General features: G+C 39.5%; 1 protein-coding gene across 1 annotated transcript; it reads right to left on the reverse strand.

Moving 5' to 3' along the window:
* Positions 1–2,620: 2,620 nt before the first annotated feature.
* LOC136692403 (uncharacterized) lies at positions 2,621–15,796 on the reverse strand. The gene is made up of 7 exons (XM_066665776.1): positions 15,736–15,796; positions 14,374–14,437; positions 13,745–14,071; positions 8,625–8,936; positions 7,190–7,306; positions 5,616–5,648; positions 2,621–3,551 (listed from the first exon to the last, which is right to left on the reverse strand). Exons 2-7 carry the CDS (start codon positions 14,432–14,434, stop codon positions 3,535–3,537), a joined length of 867 nt encoding a protein of 288 aa, XP_066521873.1. The 5' UTR covers positions 14,435–14,437; positions 15,736–15,796; the 3' UTR covers positions 2,621–3,534.
* Between the last annotated feature and the right edge of the window lie 222 nt (positions 15,797–16,018).

A 16,018-nucleotide genomic window follows, 5' to 3' on the forward strand; every position in this document is an offset into this window, starting at 1 on the left:
TTTTAGTTGAAGGCTTTTTATTTATTTATTATTACTGATATTATTATTATTTATTTATTGTAGCTGAAACTCTGGGAGGGCGGCATGGTGGCACAGCAGGTAGTGTTGCAGTCACACAGCTCCAGGGACCTGGAGGTTGTGGGTTCGATTCCCGCTCTGGGTGAGGAGTTGGTGTGTTCTCCCTGTGTCCGTGTGGGTTTCCTCTGGGTGCTCCAGTTTCCTCCCACAGTCCAAAAACATACGTTGCAGGTGGATTGACGACTCAAAAAAAAAGTGTGTGTTGCCCTGTGAAGGACTGGCGCCCCCTCCAGGGTGTATTCCTGCCTTGTGCCCAGTGATTCCAGGTAGACTCTGGACCCATCATGACCCTGAATTGGATAAGCAACTGCTTATCAGATATTGAACAGATATCATATTGAACAGATAATGAATGAATGAAACTCTGGGGACAGGACCAGACATGCCTGTATTGGTAAATGTATTTGGAAGGTTTGCAAATCAATTATTTACCTAAATAAAAGTAGTACTTCTATGGTAGAATTAAATAACACAAATTACCCATTTTCATCTTTTATTTCTGTACTTGTTAATTTAGCAATACATTGGAAGATATTAAATCTCATGTAATAAACATTATATCAACTCATGAAAGAATGTAAAATGATATAAATTGCAGAAAATAAGTATTGTTTGTATGGAGTGCTGAGTGCAGACTGTCATATCTGCTCCACACCAGTGGCAGAAGTAACTGTAATTGTAATTGAAAAACACTTTTTACAAAATTTGCCATGCTCGAAACAGCTCTAATATGTTCATGAAGCCCCAGTGTCTGTAAATGGGTAAAAAAACAAAGTGTCTGGGTCCGGTGCTTGTCTTTCGCTCTCTCTGCTCACAGCAGACAAACGCCATCTGGAGGTTTTTAGACAACGGAGAGACTCCAAACGCTGAAAAGCACCAACCGAGATGAGGATGTTGCTCTATTCCTGCTCCATAGGGGGGTAACACTGACTTATTTTTGCTGTTACAGTTACATTACTTAAGGTGGAACTGACTCTAAATTCAGGAGAGCGCTAACTGCATGAAAGTAAACACAGAGGGAAAGTGCTACAAAACTAAACCTCGAGTTACACATGAGTTTCTGTGGGAATTCAAACACTGAATAAACACTTACAGACAATTTACACTTCAGACACCAACATAAACCAGTGTCTACAAAAGCAAACAAAACTAATGTGTTTAAGGTTAAAGGTTAAAGCAGAAACTTTGGAAACTCCTCAAATCGTATGGTTTGTTACTTTCTTTTTAAGTGAAAATAAGTGAACTTCTCTTCTACAAGAAAGTATGGCATTTTTCTGCCCAATTTAGCACAGGGTTTATATTTGTTAAATGGGAAAATTATATTTAATATTTACAGTGAATACAGAGTGTGTTTAGGGTTAAGTTTCATTGTTGAATACAGTAAATAAACAACATTTTAACACGTTAATTCACTTATTTTCACTCAAATGTGTAAATCTGAGCTGAGAGACAAGTCCTACATCACAATCACTCATGTGTGCAGTGGAAATAAACAAAAAGGTGTATAGAGAAAGATGAAAGTCCCCTGTGTTAATGACGTGCAGCAGAGGGGAAAAAAACTAATTCAACCATATTTCTACCGTCAGCTGACGTCAGGGAAAGACAACGTCTCAACGTCTTTTCAACTGACCTGTGCCCACTGGGAAAGATCGAGGAGATGTGGGATCATATTCATGAGGCACAAACAATATAAAGTTGGGACTCCACGTGAGGCAGTGTAGTGCACGAGCAATGCTAGGAACATTAGGCCTAGATCTACATAAAATACAGATTCTACTCTAGGCCTAGATCTACATAAAATACAGACATTCCGGAAGATAAAATTGGTCGTGATGGTAATTATAATTTGGCTATGATCATTTCAGAGGGGATTTTACTTCCCCATCACAGAACACCCCCACTTTTTTCACACAGTTTTCCACAAAATGGAGGCGTCTGCGATTTAACCCTGTGTTAACTGTCTGTGCTAGGTAAGTTAATCCTGAAGAGACTCTGTACAGTGGAGTGTGGTTACTGTAAAATCTTAAATTGTTCTAAATTTACTAATTTACTTATCGTTCACTGTATTCCATCTCATTCAGGAAAGTAATTAATATATTTTACAGTGTTGGGTGGTACTTTAGCACATTGCTGCTTAGCTCAGAACTGCCGACTGTGCACTGAAGCATTGTCAGACGATGAATGAAAGAGTGGTCATGCATTACCCCAAAATAAGAGTCCTGTAATGAAAATGATATAAATAACTAAAAATGAATCACTGGGCACAAGGGGAGAACACAGCCTGGAGGGGTCCTTCACAGAGCGACACACACTCACTAAAGGACAGTGCTTCAGGCGTTGAGCAGAAGGAAATATCCATGTTTGGTGGTGACTTACAAAGAAGCTCTTCTCCTTTGTTTTTATAAAAAACACTCAACACAAATTTAATACAAAGTTTTATTTTCTCATAAATAAAGGAGCCTGGATTAAAGAGTTTCACAGGGTTTTTCAGTAGTTTTTACAAAGTGTAAATGCTTTAACCGTCTGTTCCCACGTCCTCGGACTGAAGAGTGGACTTAGGTGTTTAGGTGGGAAGTTTCTGAATTACTCACCTACGATCTGGGCCTAATAACCTCCATCTGCCACCTGACAGAGAGCAAAGTTGCCACAGATGAAGGCACCATGGGTGCTGCCTGTCCATACTGCAACAATGTATGTGAATATGCCCTGATTAAAACATTTTCACACGTGCACAAAATATTTCCACCATCTGCTTCAAATTTTATTACACATTCACAAACTTGTATTTCTGAGAACATATTTTTTACAATTCACATTCAGATGTGTTTTCAGTGTGTTCACATTTACACAAAAGATTATATACAACTACAGATCATAAACTGCAGCTCTAATGTGCTCTGATATTCCACCATCGACTGACTGCTTGGGGCGACAGATGAAGCTCCCGAAGGCGTCTGGTTCGAAGACAATTGGCTGTTTTTCTGCCACCAACAGTCGCTAGAAATGTCGCCCAGCAGCAGCCAATGGAAACATCACCCAGTAGCAACAAAAATAAACAGGACACTCCTTTTTCTCAAAATATTGTAACAAACTCATATCTCAAACAAGTTGTTAATAATATAAACATGTTTTGTGTAACTTTTAACTTAAAAAATTATATTTCCACCAGTGAGGGTGACAGAGCAGCATATTTTAGACAGGCAGAGTAGGAGAGACGCTCCAGAGAGCAGGCACCTTTGGGTCAAACATTCATTTCTCTCTGGTACATGTGATCCAGGTCTGGGTACAGAGTTCCTGATCGATTTTTAAAGAACCACTGAGTGTTTACTGTGTCACAGGGGCAGTTCCTTTTGTGACAAAATCCAGACGTTTCATTGACAGGTTAGTCCATGCTCTGTGTCTGATGTGTACACCATCTCAGGTATTTTCCTGCTTCCACAGTTGTCCGGCTCCAGGTTAGACCATCACCTGCACTGATAAACATGAGTAGAGAACATTATTATTGTATAATTACTGGTTTATGGCTGGATTTATATTTAATTTATTTATTTTTTTAAGTGAATTAAAGTTTTATTTCTAGAAAACAACTGGGACTTTGTGAAACAAAAACACTATAACGGAGCCCGAGCGGTGGAGCAGCTGAAATCCTGTAACAAGCAACTATCAGAAAACAGTTGACTTTCAGAACGACAGCAACTGGTCTCCTCAGTTCCCAAATGCTCACAGAGTGCTGTTAAAATAAGTGTTGAAATACAGCAGACATCCACAATCTCCTGCAAATCAATTTTCATATACACAATCAAAAATATGCGCACACACCTTCACAAAAATTCACCTGTCTCTTTCCCAGTCCGGTGCTTAAAGTCACATCCATGTGTCCAGCCATCTTGACAATTGTAAATTTTATCTGGCATCAGCTCCTCACTACTCCATAAATGTCAGATAATACAGAACTCTTCTGCTCGTCTCCTCACCCACACCTTGTCCCACCACCATATCACCCCAGTTCTGCAAAACCTCCACTGGCTTTCAGTTAAATATTGTATTCAGTTCAAAATCCTCCTTCTTGCATACAAAGCTCTCAATAATTTAGCTCCTTCTTATTTATCTGACCTACTTCAACATTACACACCTAAGCACACTCTCAGATCTTCCTCAGCTAGTTTACTCAACATTCTCCCTATCAACCTGTGCAGGTGACTGAGCCTTCTCCAGATCTGCTCCTCGCCTTTGGAACTCCCTCCCTCCAGAAATTCAACATTCTCTCAACCCTGATCATGAGAGAGTTGTGATGCAAGAGGACTTGCCCAAATATGTGGTCATTTGTGATAATGTGAGTTTTCACCATTCTAACATCAGGCAATGTTTTGCTAGTCACAGAACACTAATGGAACTCCTCGCCCCTGCTCCCCATTCCTGAACCCAACTGAGGAGCTCTTCTCAGCCTGGAGATGGAAGGTACACCTAGATGAACCTGCTGACTGCCGTGGATCCAGTGTGACGTGGATGAAAACTCCTCAACAGAGAGAAGTGTCAGGACGTATAGAAAAAGAAAGCACTGTAATTCCTTAAGTGGTTGTCTCAGGTTGTTTTGAATGTTTAGAGTAAGTTACTAATTTTGTAGTTTTGACTTTGTGTTACAGAGTGCTGTCAAATAGTTTTTGTCTTTCCTGAATTTCTATCAGATTTTTTTTGTCAACAATCAAAAGTGATGAGTGTTAGTGACTGGGTAATGGTGTTACAGAGTGAGTGTGTGAGTGAGAGAGTGAGTGACAGAGTGAGTGTGTGAATGACAGAGTAAGTGTGTGTAAACCAGGTGAGTGTGTTAGTGACTGGGTGAGTGTGTTAGTGAACAGGTGTGTGTGTTAGTGAACAGGTGAGTGTGTTAGTGAGAGAGTGAGTGTCTTAGTGACTGGATGAGTGTTTTAGTGAACAGGTGAGTGTGTTAGTGACTGTGTGAGTGTGTTAGTGACTGGATGAGTGTGTTAGTGAACAGGTGAGTGCGTAAATGACCGAATAAGTTGGTTAGTGACCAGGTGAGTGTGTTAGTGAACAGGTGAGTGTGTAAATGACTAGATGAGTGTGTTAGTGAACAGGTGAGTGTGTTAGTGAACAGGTGAGTGCGTAAATGACCGGATGAGATGGTTAGTGACCAGGTGAGTGTGTTAGTGAACAGGTGAGTGTGTAAATTACTAGATGAGTGTGTTAGTGAACAGGTGAGTGTGTTAGTGAACAGGTGAGTGCGTAAATGACCGGATGAGATGGTTAGTGAACAGGTGAGTGTGTAAATTACTAGATGAGTGTGTTAGTGACCAGGTGAGTGTGTTAGTGAACAGGTGAGTGTGTATTTGACTGGATGAGTGTGTTAGTGACCAGGTGACCAGGTTAAAAGTTCACTTTTAATGAAGGCATGGGTTTATATAAAGATGTTGATTTCAACACAGAAGAAACTGAAACTTTAAAATCAGAAAAAGACCAGACACAACATCACAGTTCCAGAAAAAAGCAGTATAATGATATACATATAATAAACCTACTCTCTCTCTCCATGGAAGAAACTCTCTGGGCCTCTGTCAGCAAAACACATTCACAAAATGGGCATTAAATTACATTAAATATCAGTTCATCATGTTAAGATTTTAATCATATATATATATATACTCCATAGTTATTTGCACCCCTAGTTAAAATGTGTTAAAAGCCTTAAAATAAACAAATATTTTTTTGCAGAAGCATAATTTCACTCTAAACAAAATTAGAAAAAACCAACCTTCAACTCAAGTGAAACAAAAATAATAAATAAACAAAGAAAAATTCAGACTAAGAAATAATAATTTCCCATAAAATGACCTGTGCCCTGCGCCCCCTCCAGGGTGTATTCCCGCCTTACGCCCAATGATTCCAGGTAGGCTCTGGACCCAAAGCGACCCTGAACTGGATAAGGGTTACAGATAATGAATGAATGAATGAATGAAAAATGACCTGTTCCACAATTATTGGCACCCTTGACAATTTCTTGGAAATAAATGTATTTGAACCATTTCTGTCATTTCTACTGTAGTGTATAAAGTGTCTCAAAGTATGTAGGAACCTTTAATTAGTAATTCATCACTTCCTGTTTCCCTGGGGTATAAATATGGCGTTACACAGAGGCCTATTTCTCTTACTCACTCTTAAACATGGGAAAGACAAGAGAACACACTATTCAAGTAAAACAGATGAGTGTCGACCTTCATAAATTAGGCAATGGCTACAAGAAAATAGCCACTCACCTGCAGATGTCCTTATCTACAGTCAGAGCAATCATCAAAAGTTTCAAAACATCTGGAACTGTGACAAAGTCTGGAAGAGGACGCAAGTGTATCCTGCTACACACAGTGAGAAGGATGGTAAGAGAAGTAAAAGGTTCTCCAAAGCTCACTGTAAGAGAATTGAATCAAATGATAGCATCTTGGGGTTACGAGGCCTCTGCCCGAAAGCTGAAGATGGGTCGTCACTGGGTCTTTCAGTAAGATAATGACCCTAAACATGTGGGCAAATCTACTCAAAAGTAGTTCACAAGGCACAAAATCAAGCTCCTCTCATGGCCATCTCAGTCCCCAGACCTCAACCCAATAGAAAACCTGTGGGCTGAGCTGAAGAGGAGAGTGCATAGAAGAAGACCCAGGACTCTGGACGATTTAGAGAGGTTGTGCAAAGAGGAATGGTCGAAGATCCCTCTTTCTGTATTCTCCCATCTTGTGAAGAGTTATAGGAGAAGATTCAGGGGCACCAATAATTGTGGCACACATGATTTCATTCAAAAGATTTCTTAATGTGTGATTTTTTTTTAAAGCTTAGATTTTTCTCTTTTTTTGCATTGTTGTCGTATATTTTCTTTTTAAAAAGAATTTATTAGAAGCCAAAGGACACTTCTTAACCAGGGGTGCCAATAATTATGGATGGTGCTGTGTATATATATATATATAATTCTTTATTTATTATTTAAATAATTAAAATTTTATCTTTATTATATAAATAAAGTATGGCAAAACTTCAGGAACTTCTTCCTTACTTGAAGCATCTTCATGGTCTTAGTGACCTCGTGTTCCTGAGAGCTGCTGTTACTCACTGTTTGTGATTTTGAAATACAAAAAGATGATCGCCACGAGCAGGAGGATTAAGAACAGAACTAAAAGCCCAACTCCAACCAGCAGCAGTGTAGTGTCTGGAGAGGAAAGTGGATCATCTGAAAAATAATAAATAAAAATGTCAGGTGCTCACAGGTCTATCCTTTACATCTTGTTATTTAACCGTCTAAGGTCGGCTATGCCGCCAATAAAATTGAAATTCCACATAAACACGTATATAACTCTGCGAGATTTTATCCTAAAAAAAAAATACAACTTGAAGGGTCTACTTTCTAACTATATATAGGATGAAACGATATATATATTTATATTCTTGTGAGAGAAGCGTAAACAACAACCGGCACATTTTTGAGGCACAAGCTTTTTTGTTCCGCCCATAGACGCGTTCTGCCATTCATATGTTGACACTATGGTAATTCGGCAGCTGCTAGTGGAGGATCATTGGCTGATAATTTGCATGAAAACACCCATTCGCTTGTTACAAACACAGAGCACATGTCGCGGAATTGTTTTCGTGGAGCTTCGTCATGTCGCACTCACGGAAGCTGCGGAGGCACTGCTACACATCCAGGAGAGCTTTGTCAGGTTGATCTAGGGTTGTGGTTAATTTTGGTCTAGTCTTGTGGTACTATCACCTTGCCTACGTTGTTTGGGTGTGTAAACATGTCGTCTGTTGTTTTCTGTTCATATTTATTAAATCTCACCTCAGCACATGTTTCTACCTCCTCTTTCAGCTGTGCCCACTCATGACATATTGTAAGATTTATCCCAGGTTATATCAAACCCATAGTGTACTATATTAACCCTATGCTACAAACCATTATTTATTACCTACTCAATGAATTAGACATGTTCACTGGATAAAAACAAATTTATACATTCCTCATTAAATCACTAAAACATAAAAATATAATAAGTATACAGTCATGGCCGAAATTGTTGGAATTCTGGAATTTTCCAGAAAATTCAGTACTTCTCCCAGAACATTATTGATTTACACATGTTTTGTTATACACATGTTTATTTCCTTTGTGTGTATTGGAACAACACAAAAAAACAGAGGGAAAAAAAGCCAAAATTGATATAATGTCACGCAAAGCTCCAAATACGGTCTGGAAAATTTTCAGGGGTGCCAACAATTTTGGTCATAACTATATATATGTTATAATATGTAATACTATAAATGCAATCTCCTAATGAGAAACATATATATATATATATATATATATATATTTCTACCACCACGTGATCTAAGCTCACTCCACTGTTTGAAGAACACATTTCTGACCAACCCCCTCAGAGCACCAAGCCCCTCCTGGACCCAGTTGGACTCTGTTCAGTGTATGTAGACCCCACTAAGGTGGGCTGTGTGGGAAGAATATATGTTAATATAAATGTAAATAATGAAGCAGTTACCTATCATCCACAAGTCAAATTTGGCCTCTTCTACTTTGATGAGGTTGCCGTTGAGAATGACACACCTGAAGGGCTCCAGTCTGAAGTCAGTGCTGGTGAGGGTCAATGTGCTGGACATTGTCAGCTGTTCATCTTCTGCCTCTTTTATTTCCATTGTGGCCTTCTCTGTCCAGCTGGTTCCTTTGCTGTCAAACCAGTGAATGGTTCCTGCTGGATATCCACTGTTAGCGCCACAGTGAAGTTCAGCCCTGCCACGGTCTTTGATTACTTTATGCCATGAATTAATGACAGGCTGGTGGTACTCTGCTGAACCTTGAGAATCAGTACACACAGTGTTAAAAGAACAGCAGTAATACAAACCCCTAATGGCCTGGGAGTGTCAGAGATAATGTACTAAACCTATTTTACACATGGCTGCCCTCATGTGGGAGACAGGCTCTATGGAGCATAAACTGGCTGCTATAGGAACAACAAAGTAGTCTGTATTAGTTCATAGGAGCTGCATTTTTTATAATACATCACATGCACCACCACCCCGTGTCCTCCTTTCTCTTCAACCAATTAAGCCACAGCTCTATGTGCATACATCCAAGCCACCCAGAGTTCCAGGATGAGACTCCTGAACTGGCTTACCAACTCAGTTACATGCATATTCCATGCTATAGCAAATATAACAGGAATAGTAAATGTCCTGATCTGATGAAACAGAATGAATAGTTAGTGTTATACTCAAAGCGTGCTGACACTGTATTAACAGCAGGTTGTAGCATGGTGTGATTGGGGTGGTCTTAGCAGTGGCTCTAACTGAGTGTGTTTAAGTGTGTTCTCTGTAAAGGATGTGTTTGGGGTTGTTTTTGGCAGGAGATTGAAGCTTGCTCAGAATTACATGAGGCTTCCTCTGCCAAGTGAAATTAAAACAGACCTGAAAAAATACAAATCTGACAAATACAAATATTTCTACATACATGCAGAAATGTATTTCTACATAACTTACATAAGGAAGTGGCTAGGGGTGCCACAGTATTTAAGCAGCCTGGCATGGTATCAGAGAGGGGTACTGGAGCTGCCACTCACAAGTTTAGTTGAGAAGTGCAAAAGTGAGTCGTGAGATGATTTTCTCAGGATCGAAGGATGCAGTGGTTAAAGCAGCAGTGCCAGTTACAAAAACAAGAAGCGTGTGGAATCTGAAAGTGGCTGTGCAGGTAGCCAGGAGTTCATGAGAGCTAAGGGATGTGATTGGCCAAGTGCAATGTGAAAGAGTGGGCCTTGGGTCAGGTGATTCATGGAAAGCTTTTACTAAGGCCACATCACCAGAGAGAAGGCAAATGATGACTAGATTTATTTGCGAGCAGGAAGAGGAGGCAACAGTAGCATCACAGGCAAAACAAGGCCAGTGGCTTCGCTGGGAGAATCTAGATAGTATGTATGTTTGAAAGGCAGACCGGAGATTCACATTATGCGGGCGTCTCCACAGTCTCTCACTTTCCCAGGATTCATTGCATGAGAAGCCATGCAATGTGACAGTGAGTGACACAATTGACCACAGGGTTCCCCACAGCGGGATCACTGGGTCCAGGTTTATCATTTAGATTTCATTTATTATTTAGATTTAAGGTGGTGTCACTGATTAAGAAATTATTTCTGGAGAGAGATTAGTCTCAAAATACTTTACAAATGCATAAATGTTAATCCACAAATTAAACACAACATCCCAATCTGTGTCTCACGGTCTGCAGTTTGTACAAATACAGTTACATTCATCAATACATGTTTTTAGTTTTTATAGATATATCATAATTTAATAAATAAAATATAGATTTGTTTAAATTTACATTGTATATAAAGTTAGAGTCTTTAATTAGGGTTCAAGCATGCACTGCGTAGAACACTATTGCTTCTGTTAGGGTTTTTCGTATTATTCTTTTTCTCCCAAAAAAGAGAAATCTCGGTGGAAATCAAAAATCAGCCTGATTGGCCTGATGGTGGCGCTATAGAGAAACGAAACACCTTTAGGTCCATATCTCCTACCCCATGTGGCATAGAGACGGTATTCTTTTTCCCCTGATTCTTCTGGTCAGACCCTACAAAAATGTCTCAAGAACCCATAAGCTCAGCCCACTCTGCATAATATGCAAAATCACACATTTCTGAGCGTGAACTAGTCTCTGGAAATGTACCCAATATGGACATAGATGTGGTATCAGCAGAATCCTAAGCACTTGAAATTTAATAATTATCAAAAAAAAAAGTTGGGCTTTCATCACTGCTCGGCTTCCAGATTCCGCCCAAATACAGGGGTGGAGCTCGCGTTCCAAAAATCAGACATATACAGCTATAACTCGCAAACGCTATCCCCGAATGTTACGATACTTCACATGCTTGATCCCTATAAGGGTTGGAAGATATGAGTACTTGGTTGTGCAACTACAAGCTTAGGGAGCACTATAACAACAAAAAATGTTTATGCTTCACAGGACTGTCCGATTGACATGATGATTGGTATGCATGTAGTGAGTCATGTCCTGAATCAGATTCTAGGATGATATAGATGATGTCATATTCAAAACAACATGGCCACCATCTGCCAATCAGATTTCAGCAGCTGTTTGACGACCTTAACAAGATCCAAACATCATGAAACCTGAATGTAATGTCACCAAACAGAATAGTGGTAATTCAGCCACATTGGAGGGTTTTCAAGCATGAACCGGTCATACCACAGCATGTCAATAGGATTCAGGTCAGGAATGTGACTAGGCAACTCCAAAGTCTTCACTTTGTTTTTCTTCAGCCATTCAGAGGTGGATTTGTTGGTGTGTTTTGGATCATTGTCCTGCTGCAGAACCAACGCTGGTTTCAGTTTGAGGTCACGAACCGATGGCCGGACGTTCTCCTTCAGGATTTCTTGGTAGACAGCGGAATTCATGGTTCCATTTATCACAGCAAGTCTGAGGCCCTGAAGCAGAAAAACAGCCCCAGACCATCACACTACCACCACCATGTTTTACTGTAGGTGTGATGTTCTTTTTCTGAAATGAGATGTTACTTTTACGCCAGATGTAACATGACACACACCTTCCAAAATGTTCAACTTTTGTCTCATCAGTCCACAGAATATTTTCCCAAAAGTCTTGGGGTTCATCAAGATGTTTTCTGGTGAAATTGAGATGAGCTTTAATGTTCTTTTAACTCGGCAGTGGTTTTCATTGTGGCACTCTGCCCTGCAGGCCATTTCTGCCCAGTCTCTTTCTTACGGTAGAGTCATGAACATTGACCTTAACTGAGGCGAGTGAGGCCTGCAGTTCTTTGGATGTTGTTGGGGGTCTGTTGTCACTCATGGACGAGTCATCACTGCGCTATTGGGGTAATTTTGTTGGCCGACCGCTCCTGAGAAGGTTCACCACTGTTCCACATTTCAACCCTTTGTGGACAATGGCTCTCACTGTCATTCACTGGAGTCCCAAAACTTTAGAAATGGCTTTATAACCTCTTCCAGACTGATAGATCTCAATTACATTCTTTCTCATTTGTTCCTGAATGTCTTTGGATCTTGGAGCGATGTCTAGATTTTGAGGATCTTTTGGTCTACTTGGCTTTGTCAGGCAGGTCCTATTTAGGTGATTTCTTGATTGAGAACAGGTGTGTGTCAGTAATAAGGCCTGGGTGGGACTAGAGAAATTGAACTCAGGAAATAAACCACAGCTATGTTTTAACCCTTATTTTCAAACACTTTTTCACACAGGGCCATGTAGATTTGAATTTTTTTCTCCCTTAATAATAAAAACCTTCATTTAAAAACTGCATTTTGTGTTTACTCGTGTTGTCTTTGACTAAAATTTTAAAACTTTTAATTCTAAAACATTTAAGGGTGACACAAACACTTTTTCACAACACTGTATCTTGTCTAGACCTAATGCCAACATCTTACAGTTTTTTCTTTTTTTGCTTGAGAAACTAGTCTCCTGTACCTCTTCAAGTGGCCATTTACCCCTCACCAAACAGGAAATACCCTTAGTTATGGTGTGTTTTATTCTGATGAGATGAGTATAATTCTGAAGTTTAGACTTATTTCTCACCGAGTACAGTGTAACTTTACATAACGTGTTAAAAGGCAAGAGCTGCACTCTGATTGGCTGTAGAGTGAGGCAACCCACCCCATCCTGCATTTAAATGCCCACCTGTATTTAAATATTATATAGTTATATATAACTATTCTATAGTAGCCTCTCCGATTTTAAGAGCACGGCTCACACATTACATAGATTACACACATCACACAGAAAACAACACATCTCAGAGACTGTAGAACACACAACACAAACGCAATCACCTCTTACTGCACAGACCTACTTGGCTCAAAAATTTTGCCTCAGCCTCAAATGTCAATACATCCTCTCCCAATCAACTTATACTACAGGAGTTGTCAGATTTGACTTGACTGCCATATTAAGCCAGTTAGTGCTTGAACCCGCAGATAGACGCTAGGGGCTCTTGTTTAAAATGTATTTGTAAAGTGTTGAATCTGCGTTTGTGGATCAAGTCACTCGCATGTATTTGTTCATTTCCTCTCGCGGGTTTTTGGATTTTGAGACTTTCCTTTCACATTTCACCCGATCCACACACAAATGCAGCGGGCGAACAAGCCACCGCTAGGGGGCACTGTTGTTTTAGGACGTGTGGGCCCACATTAAATGGAGACGCATTTGCACACCATTACATGTGGAAGTTCGAACAAAAAGTCACTGAACTCAGCTTCATATCACAGACAGTTAGGGGCACATTTGAAGGTGCCCTACATTTAACGACGTTAAAGTCCAGTCGTTGTCCAGACTTCAATGTAAATTTAAACAAATGTATTTTTTATTTATTAAATTATGACATAGCTATGAAAACTAAACACACGTATTTATGAATGTATATGTATTTGTACAAATTGCAGACTGTGAGACACAGATTGGAATGTATTCATTTGTGAACAGTGAAACATATTTTTGACTTGTTTTTAATTTGAGGATTAACATTTACAGGTTTGTCAAGTATTTTGAGACTAATCTCTTTCCATACACCAGCCCCACAGAGCTTCATTAACAAGGGGTTCACTGAAGAAGAGCAGCACTCACCTGTGACACTCAGATTGAATCTTCCATCCTTTATCACACCACGGTTGGTCTGTAGCTCGTATAAATACTCTCCCTCATCAGAGACGGTGGTGCTGGTGAAGAGCACAGACGGATCGGTTCTAGAAGGAAGTTTAATTCGAGGATCTCCTTTAACTACCTGGTCATTATAATTGATATAAAAGAGTGGATCTTTCTGCCCTTTCTTTTTAATCTTCACTGCTGATATATAAATATCTAGATTTTCCGTTATAGTATTAAAAGAGCAGGGGATGGTTGTGTCCTCTCCGACAACTCCAACAGCAGACTGACACTCCACGTCCAGAAGCCCTGTTTGAATCATAAAATGTATAGAAAAGCAATTAGAAATAATAATAATAATAATAATAATAATAATAAAAAGCACATACCTAGAACCTGTGTGAGAAAACTTCTAGTGAATTTGTTTGTATTCAAATATCCAGTCTCTTCTACACAGCAAAATTATATTCTCCTGTGTGTGTGTGACATGCACAGAGCAATCTCAGAAAGAGAAATGTATCATAAATTACCCAATAGATTACAATGATTTAATATAAGTAACAAAACGCTTTTAAGGATAATTGTATTAACACAGAATCAGAGAAACTCACTCTGAGCGTGTCCCAGAGAAACAGAGAACAGGAGGAGGATCAGGACGATCTTCACAGCCATGTCCTGAGAGAATCACACACACAACAACAGGGTTTTATTCAGAAGAGGGTTTAAACTTTTTTAAATCGTCTTTAATTATTAACTCAATTTGGCATACAAGTTACAGAAATGTGATAACACAAAGGGCCTTTATTTTTAAATGACATACAGTAATGTATTGATATTAAATGATTGATACATTCAGGTGATGTGCTATCATTTGTACATGGAAGCTGTCTATACAAACGGAAGCATTCCTTTTTAATACATTTAGTATAAAACTGATATGTGATATTTAAGGAGCATTTATTTTGAAATGAAATGACAGAATGTCTTAATATCTTCAAGACACGTGACTCTGATTTTGAAATCAGTTCATCTACACCCAGTAAACAAGGAACGTCCATGGATGTTCCAAATAGGTCTAAAAGTAGTCTGTCCATCAAGGACATATTTTAAACGTCAACGGACGTCCAAAATCCATCTTAATAAGTTAGTTAAGTGGTGACCAATCGATAACGTCAGTGGACGTTCAAAACGCGTTTTATACAAGTAATTTATTTCGGGACCGATTAATAACGTCGATAGACGTCCAAACTACGTCTAATAGTCGTCTTTTCAATGTCCGTGTTTGGACGTCTTTTCAATTTTCATTTTCATCATTAAGAGAACGTTGATTAGACGGCAGTCATTACGTTATTTCAACGTTGAATCAACGGCTAAATGTTTACTGGGCAGGCTCCTTCCCTAATGTTTAGAATGCGCAGTTCTTCCAAATCAGTAGAGGGCTATAACTGAGCTTTTCCAAGTGGAGTCTGGCCTGACCTCAGTAATTCAAGAGTGCCATAAAACCCCATATAAATGGGACCTTTACAAATGAAGTGTGGTAAGTTCTGTACACCAGTACACCCTGGCACTTAGCTTTATCTTGGGTTTTGAATTTAAGAACACAGCTGTGTCGTTAATAAGCTACAGACTCCCACTATGTTCAGTTTTACCAAACACCAGTATGTAATAAACATTAATGTAGACTATTTAATCCAGTTCATTTTTTCTCCGATAAATGTGAAGGAAAACACTGGGGGATATTCAGGATTCTGGATTTGACTGGATTTTTTTTGTAATTATTATTTAAAATTCCCTTCTGCTCCGTTCACTCACAGAGGAGTGGGCGGGGCTAACAGTTTTAGACGTTTTTGAACCTATTTTCCAACTGCAGTCCTCCAGTCCGGTCTTATACACAGTTTATAGTTTTATAGAGTTATTTTAAGCCCAACAATGTCCGTAAAGCGAGAGTAAAGTGTGACAGCGCTGTTACTCACAGAGACAGAGACAGAGCTGGTCCTCGGACTGAAGAGCGGACCCTGAGGGAAACTCCGTCCTTTTCCCCGAGTTCCTCTGCGCAGGCGCTGAAACTCCTCAGAAAGTCAGCAGCTCTGTGCAGCACCGCCACAAAGTCAGTTTTATATCTGTTGAGATTATTTTCATATTTGTAAATATTGCTGCTGTTGTGAGCGGAGTGAGCGCGGACCTGAAGGAGAGAGGGACTGGACCAGGAGGAGGGAGGGATTCATTTTCATAAAGTGACCCTAACCTTTGTAAAAG

This window comes from Hoplias malabaricus, chromosome 3 (assembly GCF_029633855.1).
Source record: "Hoplias malabaricus isolate fHopMal1 chromosome 3, fHopMal1.hap1, whole genome shotgun sequence".
Classification (NCBI taxonomy): domain Eukaryota; kingdom Metazoa; phylum Chordata; class Actinopteri; order Characiformes; family Erythrinidae; genus Hoplias; species Hoplias malabaricus.

Coding starts and splice junctions, on each gene's coding strand:
- LOC136692403 (XM_066665776.1), bottom strand. CDS start 14,434: ATGGCTGTGAAGATCGTCCTGATCCTCCTCCTGTTCTCTGTTTCTCTG. Junction 14,072..14,373: donor TTCTCTGGGACACGCTCAGA/GTGAGTTTCTCT, acceptor TGATTCAAACAG/GGCTTCTGGACGTGGAGTGT. Junction 7,307..8,624: donor ATTTGACTTGTGGATGATAG/GTAACTGCTTCA, acceptor ATTATTTTTCAG/ATGATCCACTTTCCTCTCCA.